This window comes from Gavialis gangeticus, unplaced genomic scaffold (genome assembly GCF_001723915.1).
Source record: "Gavialis gangeticus isolate Ggan-Ray unplaced genomic scaffold, GavGan_comp1, whole genome shotgun sequence".
Taxonomy (NCBI): Eukaryota; Metazoa; Chordata; order Crocodylia; family Gavialidae; genus Gavialis; species Gavialis gangeticus.
The window spans coordinates 7259536-7268973 of record NW_017729030.1 but is presented as its reverse complement, the minus strand read 5'-3'; the positions used below and the strand labels follow the sequence as shown (position 1 = coordinate 7268973).

General features: G+C 40.4%; 1 protein-coding gene across 3 annotated transcripts in view; it reads left to right on the top strand.

The window, feature by feature from the left end:
• IRF2 (interferon regulatory factor 2) overlaps nt 1-9438 on the top strand; it is an 80422-nt gene that overhangs the window by 57196 nt on the left and 13788 nt on the right. For 2 of the 3 annotated variants that reach the window (XM_019521896.1, XM_019521897.1), the window contains exons 5-7: nt 1500-1546; nt 4160-4294; nt 5468-5582. In XM_019521896.1, the coding sequence (XP_019377441.1) occupies nt 1500-1546; nt 4160-4294; nt 5468-5582 (297 nt within the window). The remainder of the gene's footprint in view (nt 1-1499; nt 1547-4159; nt 4295-5467; nt 5583-9438) is intronic. The other variant, XM_019521898.1, reaches the window with a different exon arrangement.

The window sequence follows — 9438 nt, the reverse complement described above, 5'->3', positions numbered from 1 at the left end:
GGGAAAGTCTGTTCACCAGGGCCCCCCTTGGAGTCACCAGGAACAATGGCCACAAGCTGAGGGAGGATAGGTTTAGGTTAGATATTAGGAAGAACTACTTCACTGTAAGGGTGGCCAGAGCCTGGAATAGGCTTCCCAGACAGATGGTGCTCTCACCTTCCCTGGAAATCTTCAAGAGGAGACTGGATAGGCACCTGGCTGGGGTCTTATGACCCCTCCCACCCTCAGTGCTCATTCCTGCCCATGGAATTGGTTCTATGATTCTATGATGCTTTAAGATACCAGATAATCTACAGTGTCTAGACCTGGGGCTCCTCTGCAGTCAGTTTCCCTGTCCGTACATCTCCTGCCAAACATTCCAGGTTCCCCATGTGAGGCCTACACTCTTAGCTACCTATTGCATTATGCTTACAGATCCTGCTGCCCTCTCTTCCCTTCCCACCAACCAGAGATTCTCACATCTAGAAAACACCCTACCTACTACTAGCATAGCAAATTTTCTGTTTCTAGTATCTGCAGGCAAACACCGCATCTTGGTGGGAAGGCAAGGAGAAGTTCAAGGGAGCTGTAAGTGTAAGGTGAATGTGACCGGAGGGGAATGTCAGGGAACTTGGCACATAGTCTGGGAAAGTCTATCAGACTAGAGACAACATATAATTCGTCTTAAAGCTCCCAGCTGTCACCTGTAGACACAGACATACTTCAGTGCATCAAGTTAGTTAGAGTCCACTCAAGCTTGGAAAAAAATCTGGTATAGCCATAAAAGCTAGAAACTAAATTTGTCTTTAGAATGAAAGCTGATATTTTGGAGCTAAGTGCTGTGGGATAGATTCTGGTGCAGTTTGTAATGACCTAATGACTGACCATGAACACTTTTAATTCTTACTGTAATGGTGGTAGGGAAGGGTGAAGTTCACAAAGTGCTAGGTTTTCCTTGGATTTTCAAAACAAATGTGACTTCACAAACCATTCTCACACTAACTAGAATCCATGTTTTCCCTCAAGTGTGATTAAATTCAAACAAGCATATGTTTCTAACCAAAGAGAACCTTGTGTTACATGTGCTACACAGATGAACTATTCTGTTTCCCCCACCCAAGTTTAGAATGGATGAGAGGGTATGGTAGGGCATATGGCCTGTGTGTCTGACCTTTCTTTTATTTTTGTCATTAGGAGTGCTTTCTCCCTATAACATCTTGTTTTTTCAGAGTCCCTGATTTCCAGTCTGTCCTTGTTGTGTACCGTTTTTCACCCTGCTTTTATCCCCCATATGCCCCATCATTGTTCCTTTTTTCTGCTTTTGGAAACATGAACCTAAAATGTTCAATTAACGCATCAGTGCAGAAGTCAATGTGAAATTAAACAAAATGAGTTCCGCCATCCCTGCTGAGTGCTGATATGTGAAGAACATCATGATGTTTTCTAGTTAGCAATTATTTGGGGGGAATTGCCATTCATTCTACGTTTGACTGAAATAAGCCTTCCTTCCATTGCTCCAGGAAAAAAGACAAAGACTGAGAAGGACGATAAATTAAAACAAATTAAGGTAAGAGCTTGATGTTTGACAGCGTACAAAACTGTAATGCATGAGAGTAATTGTATTATGCCTTTTTATGTCTACTCTATAATAATATCAGTACATTCAGTTCCTTTGCTTCGCTTGTGGTTTCACCAAATTACGCAGCTAGCATGACAAACACTACATTTTTTTAGTGTGGAGCCTGTTACAATTGAGACTGATGTCATCATAGCTGACACAACCATTGTGTTGCAATAACTGGATGTTGGGAAACTTGACATCCTGTAGATATATATAGCAAGTGTTAGTTTGCATTACTAGAAATAAAATAATTATGTAGGGATTGATCTTGGAAAACAGGAATACTGCAACTAATAACTTTGTGATGATTGTAGCGGAAATTGGTCTGCATTTAGGGAGGAATTGAAATCCTGGAGTTGTAATGTGTGCACTCATGTTTTCTGAGACAGAATGACTCTTGTACAGCTCTGAAATGAGCACAGCACTGCTGCCAATATATGCTGTTTCTGAGTTTGCAAATGCTTGCTATTACTACCATGTGTAGTCCTTCCTAGCTTGAGTAGCTTCACTGAGCTATTAGTGGCTGTCTGATATGCTCAATAATAAGTAGTCGGGGGAGGGGGACGACACTTGAAAATAAGAGTTTACAGTCTCAAATCAGCAGCAGAAAATGAGCCAAATCTTACAGCCTAGTTACTCAGGAAAAGAAGTAATTTCAGTTAGTAGTCAAAGGTTGAAAAGTGACAAACCACTGCCCCTTATAAAGTATGAGTTTTAACATTGCCTAGTACTAAGCAAATCTTCACTTTCCTGCCACTCATCTGTTGCAGTGGAACCAAATTCAGTCCTGATATAACCCAGTTAAACTGCTGTGGGATTCTTTGGGAATTGTATCTGCTTACACTAGAAGATAATTTAGCCCTGGATGTTCTGAAGCCAGGCACAGTTTGTTTTATAGTGTAAAGGAGGATGTGTCCTGGCACTTCCCTTAAATATACTAAGATTTTTTAGCAGGGGGAACTGCAGGCATGTGTTAAGCAACCCTCTTAGTGAGCCACACATGAGGGACCTGGAAAGGACTGATGCAGGATGGATGCTGAGATCCTTTCTGAAAAGGCACCTGTATTGAAATTTGATTTCAGGGGAGAACTCCCCCAGTTTATTCTATAGTCAGATTCTACACAGCTGGACAACGGCTTGTCAGTAAGGAATGTAGCAGTTGCTGGCATCGTTGTTTCAGTTAGTACATAATTATGCTTCAAAATTAGACAACCAAGTAGTATTTGTTTTAGGTTTGTTTTGAAACAACACCATTTAACCGTGTTCTCCAGTTTACACAGCCACCCATATTCATTCTAATGTAAGTTCCAAGCATAACTGGAGGAGAGATGTACACGCCAGCAAAGAAACATATTTGTGCCCATGCTCCTCTGTCCGACCAGAGGAGCAGCTGGTGTCCTTTAAAACCAGCAGCTGGCAGACTGTCTGCAATTACACACTGCCTTCCCCTTCCCCCACTCACTTCCTCTGCAATCAAAACATTCAATAAATAAAAGCTGTAGCTGTTTTTGGATGCCCCTCCCTTACTGAGAAGGGAGCAGTCCTGCAAATGCTCATTACCACAGGCGTTCTGTTGAAGTCAGAGAGATTATTACTCATGGCACTGTGCCTGGTAGCAAATGTTTGAAGGAGTAGGCCGCAGTACTTTCAAGCAACATCCTCCTGGAACTCTGGTGCTGTAATCGGATATGCTGCTGGGTAACACTGTAAAAAGTAAGCTATTTGTCTGTGCTTCCAGCACACTTCCCTGAACACCAAGGAGTTTAGCATTCTCCTGTCACTAGTTATATTATAACAAGTGTCTCACTTCCAGTTTTTGCAACAGAAATTGGGATGCTGTACCAGGCTGTTCGGGTTTATTTTAACAACTGTATACATAAGCCAATTTTAAAATATGTGTCTTTTTAAAAATGAATGCTGTCTCTATCCTCTGGAGCTATTAGAATGTCATCAATTAATGCAGGAGTAACAGAGATCCTTCACTGACAGATAGGTGATGGATAAACTAATTAGTATATTTGTTTGACAAATAAAACATACTTGCAGTGTTCATGTCTATAAAACTCTTTCCGTAGTGATATAGATACTGGGAGTATTATTTTCATAAAAGCTTTGCACTTTACCTAGAACATTTTGTTTAATTCTAATAAAGATGAGTTGGATATTATTTCCATATATTCCTGTTAAAGTGTCTGAGATTTCTGTGGTGTAAACTACACAGATGGAGAAAAACCTAAGTACTAAAGGCCTTACCCATAAAGGGATTTAGGAGCCAACTGCCACTTTTTGTTGCCCAAGTCAAATAATTAGATACCACTGAGATCCCTAAATCCTTCCTTCTCCTCTACAGCCCACTCTTGTATGCACCTAAGTCCTTAAGTTCCTCATTTTCTGCTGGTGGACATATATAAAGTAGTCTAAGTCTTGAAACCACTGAGCAGTCAGACCCTATACCCCAGCATGATTCTCAAACTAGCTGTTCCCCTGACTGCTCTGCTTGCAAAGTTTGTTGGAGTCACCTTCTTCAGATATTATATACCATTTTGGGTTTTGGTTTAGGGCACTAATCACCTGAGAAGTGGAAAACCTATTTACAGATCCCCCCCCACCCTGCCTGATTTGAGACAAGGGCTTGAACTGAGGTCTTTTCCATCACAAGAGAGTGCCCTGCTGCCTGACTGTGGCTATTTTAGGGTGAGTCTGTTTCAGTCATGGTTAAAAAAAATGCGAATTGGCCTTAGCATAAATAAGAGTTGAGACAAAAAAATCTAACCTCTTTATAGGTAATGCTGCAGCTAAACTGCCAAACACTGTCCAATAAATGAAGTTAATTATAAGAGTGTATTCTGGCTGACACTGATCTCAGGGACTTAATGTATTTTCCATTCCTAGCCTATGAATACCTCTCCCCCCTCACTATGAATACTTGGGACTAGTCTTTTCCTGAAGTACTTTATACAAGTGCAAATTGGTATAAAATGCTGCCAAATCAGAATGGCAGATTTTTTTTCACATACCTTTGCACTCACTTTTTTGCACTTTGTGTAAAAGAAACAAGTTGTAAGGCAGCAGTGAATCGGGGCCTTAATTTTAATGCTGACTTTCCTAGTCTAAAATCAGAAGATTTTCATAATTTTATAAGTGATGGTCCTTGTCAAGGATCCAGCAGAGGGAAAGAATGGTCATGGAGTTGATCCCTGTCTTAAAAAATGATGATGGCCTTTATGGAATTGATAACTCTTATAGTTTATTCCAAAGAGAGTTGCATATATCCCAGCTGACATGTAACAGATGCTTACAAATACATCTTGTAGATAGCAAATTGTACAGAGAACAGGTGTTGTTTTCACAATAGGATAGCCCCTCAGTAACCGTTTTAATATGACCTCGAAGGCTTGATTTAGAGTAAATGGTTTGTTTTGGTATCTTGCTATAGAGAAAAACCAAGGATAAAATTTAGTAATTACTGCACAGAAATTGAGGCATTCTTTCAGAAGGTGCTTAGAGGTACTGTATGTTTGCAGAGGGGTGAAGATGAATGTTAAAACAGTGCTGTTTTAAGGCATTTTTCCTTGTCCTAGGTATTTCTCTTTCATAAGGAATAGCACTTTAAAAAATTCTTTGAAGACATGCTGTCAATATAGAGAATTACTTTTAACTTCAGTTTAAATGGAGAAAGCTTGGAAATAGAGTAAGCTCTGTCTTCCCTTTGGGGAACTGAGCTTAGACCTAGTTCTAAGTTGGGTAATAGGTATGTAACAGGCAAATACTAACTTGAGAATTTGTGGTCTTGTCAGAAAGAGATGGATTGAATCAAAGCTTCCCAGATAAACCAAACCTAATACAGTTCCACTGTTTCCCTTTTAGCAAGAGCCAGCAGAATCATCTTTTGAACGGACTAATGGGATAAGTGAGGTCACTTCTGACTACTTCCTCTCCTCCAGTATAAAAAATGAAGCTGACAGTATGGTGAACATTGTAGGTAAGTGTTTCTAGAGCATACTTCTCATTGATGCTAAAACCAATTTGCAGATGATTTTAAATTCAGTGTCATTAATTGATGGTATCTGAGGGTGCGGACAGAAATAATCGAAATGTTGCAAGCCCTTGGAAACCATTTCAAAAGTGGTGGAAGAGCTCTTGAAACAAGGTACTATTTTAGTGGGTTTTGGGCTGTAGCTGTGTTGGTCTAAGGACATAGGCAGGCAAGGTTTTTTGCGTAGATGTGATACCTTTTATTAGACTGGGTCTTTCACTTTTTGTTATTTGTGTGCAAGGCGGTGGACTGGGGCTGGAGCTAGATTTGGACTTACCTCCCCTCCCAGACTCCTGCTGACTCTTGGGGGCACACAGTGGCTCTGGAGCTGGGCCCTCCAGCCCCAGTCCTCTCTTCCTCTCCTCTCTGAGAGGGGAGAGGAAAGCTTTGAGGGATTTAGGTCTGGAGAATTGGAATCCCCATGGCAGAGATTCCCTCTCCCCCACTTTGCTTGCTTCTTCTCTCTGGTTCTCTACACTCCTCTCCCCTCTACTTCCCTTCCCCATGGGGGGACATAGGGAAGAGAGGAAGGGGGGACAGAGCCTCCTTTAGCACCCCTTGGCTGCATTTAAACATTCCAGCTGGGGAATGTCATGGGGGTCATTTATGTGTCTCCCAGCTGAACCTATTCCTTTTTTAAACTTTTCTAAGCTTGTCTCAATTGGAAACATTTCAAAAGTTACTTCTGTCCCCACCCTCTAGAACAGCAGAGGTGGCTGAATGAAACTGATCTTAGCAACAGCATTTGATATTTTGGAGAGTAGGATATGATTATAAAATGGAGTTAAAAGAATAAGCTTGGTGGTCTTGAAGATTTGCTACAAGCAATAAAATGACATACTCATCTTCTGAGAACAGAGAGCCTTTCATCACTCCCTAGCTGTCCTTCCTGACATTAACCACTCCAGAGACAGCCATATACAGCTCCCCTCAGCTGAAAGGATATTTCATCCAGTACAGGGCAGGGAGTAAAATTGGGGCATAAAATTGGGACCTAAAGGGTGCTAAACGTTCCTCTGACTCCCAAGAAGACCTGAAGGGCTTTTTAAAGGTGGCTGTTTTACTTGGATTTGTTAGTATTTTTTTTCAATGTACATTAAACTGTTCTTACTGGCAGCACAGCAGTAGCATATATGTTAACATCACAGTGCTAGTAACAGGGATCAATGAAAATTGTATTTCAAACTAGTGCATTAGCAGTTCACTGTCATACCAGAATGTGGATAATTGGTCCTTGATAACAGAAGTTGGGATATGTTTTGACAGCTCTTTGTTGGCTGTAGTTGTCATCACAATGAGTGCTCCTGGAAATGTAATCCAAGTACTGCATGTCCTAGAATTTTTTTTTCTCCGTGCAAGTTGAAGTGTTTGAAAATATGTTAATTTTCTGTGGCAGAGGCGATAGGTTTTTACTTACAATTATTAGGTTTTATGACTTCTTTTATTATTTCACAGAGCAAAATATAAGCTTTTCTACCAAAGTTCTTTTTGTAGATGAAAAATTTTTGGAGTATGTTCCCTTTCCAGGGGGGCAATAGATTTAATTGGCCTGTGAGCCTATTACATGATATTTTTGCTCCTAGTATTACAGGGGGGGGTTAATTAGCTTTTGAGAAATACCAGCACTGTAGTGTCATATTTTTCCTAATTAAGAGCAAAGTTAAAATGTGAAATACCCAGATGCTGATGTGGAGCCAGAAGAGGCTTTTTACTGATTTTGTTTTATTTAATAACCTCTCAGTCAAACAATGCACAGTTTAAATCCTTTATGAACCACATTGATCCTGAACAAAGTCCAGTGAAGTTAGTGGGAGATGTATGTATTTACTTCAGTGGGCTCTGTATTAGACCAGTTAGGTTTGGCGAGGAACTGAGTGCTGTAAGCTCGTATTTAACTTCATTAGAATTAAATGTATGTTGTATGACACATGAGGGGATCTCAATAGTTCAGAAGACCCACAGGGATATTAGTGTTTAAAAAAAGAACTTAATCTATGTGCTATAACGAAAATAAGGAAATTGTTAAGACAAAAAGATTCTAATTCATATGTTTTAGGGCTTTATTTGCCACGGCAAATAATCCTGTAAGAAAATATTTGGCCAAATGTTATTCCATTCACACACACGTGTCACCTCAGGCTGTTTCTTGAATAAAGCTTATGCAGTTTTATCTGTAATTGAGGGTGTCCTTTGGCAGTGCATTTTCTGGTTTACTGACTCCCAGTGTGTACTGCTTACATAAGCTAGGGAGGGGGAATCCTTCTGTCCTGTACAGTCCAAACACTTTTTTTCAGCATGAACAGCATAAAAGGCAGAGTAGATTCATCCTGTATGTGTCTTGGAGGGTAGCTGAAAGGTGAGGGAAAGAAGGAGGTGACACCTGGAGTGTTTCTAGAATTGTGCATCCAACAAAAGTCAGTAGTGTTTTGCCCAAGTTAGCAGTATTTTTGCTGATGAGCACTGACATTATCTCTTGGAGTTGGGTAAGAATTCTCCAGATACTGAAGAGAAAGATAAGGCCGTGAAGGCAGAGTGCTCGTAGCAAAACAGCATTGCACAACACAGTGGTTTCACAGTGATAAAAAGTACTGTGGCATGTTTTCCTCCTTATTCAATAAAGCAGATCTTACTTGAGAACCAGGAAGAATGTTCTTTACAGTGGAAACAAGTACTTGGAGCAATACAGTAGTAACTAGTAATTGAGCTCCTTTTAAGGCGGTTATTCAGTGTCTGTGCAAAGTTATGAGAAAGCCTCCATATAACCAAGCCCTGTTTTGGGGATGTTTTCAAAGTAGCATCTTGTCTCTTCAAAACACAAAATGATGTACAATTACTCCACTTGGGGGTGGGGAGCCTGATGCAGATTTGAGAGGAGGTCACTTCAGAGAAGAATTTAAAGGTCTGTCATCAGTGAGTAAATAAATGTAACCCTTGAATCCCTTATAATACCAGATTATGGAGTGTGCTGCATTCCTTGTGGTTACTTTTTCACCTTCCTTCCTGAAGCATCTAACATTGGGCACTCTGAGATACAACTGAGTAACTGTTACTGGATTTGACCCTATATGTTTAAGCAAAAATGTATGCCCTACCTCTCCCTCTTTTCTCCAGTGATTGTGAATGCTGAGAAGCCCTCATGAGATCAGCACTAGACCTAAGCTTTTATTTTATAGTTATACACTGATCCTGCTTATCAATTGTATTTCACCTTGGTGCGGGATTCCCCATTAATTTTAAAAAACATCCATGGACTAGCATAGTAGCAGACAGCATATTATAAACTAGCTGTTCATGATATACCCTCCCATGTGTTTTCCATAGAGAGGATGCATTTTATTAAAGTACTTGCTCTTTATTGATATTGTACATATCTGAAAGAAACAGAAGTTGTACAAGCAGGGAGTTCTAGCTAGTGGTATGAAGACCTGACTGGAAGCCAGTAGCTTTGGGTTTACTACTTTTTGGCTTTTACTGCTGTTTCACTATGTCAGCTAATCTCTTGGGGTGCTGACAGAGATGGAAAAAAAAGAAAAAACATGCTTTACCAGAAGAGGCATTAGTTGATGCCAGCTCTCCAGCATCTGTATAGAGCACAGGCCTCAGCAGAGCTTTTGAGTGCTTTTATCTAAAGGTGATTCAACCAGCTATCCTTGGTGCCTTTATTTATGTATGTGTAAAGAAGATGGAATATGTATTTACCTGTCTCACTGGGGTACTGAGTGGCTTAAACAGTGTCTGTAAAGTTTCATAGTTTCTAGGATCAGAAGGAACCTGAGTAGATCATCTAGTCTGACCCCCTGCC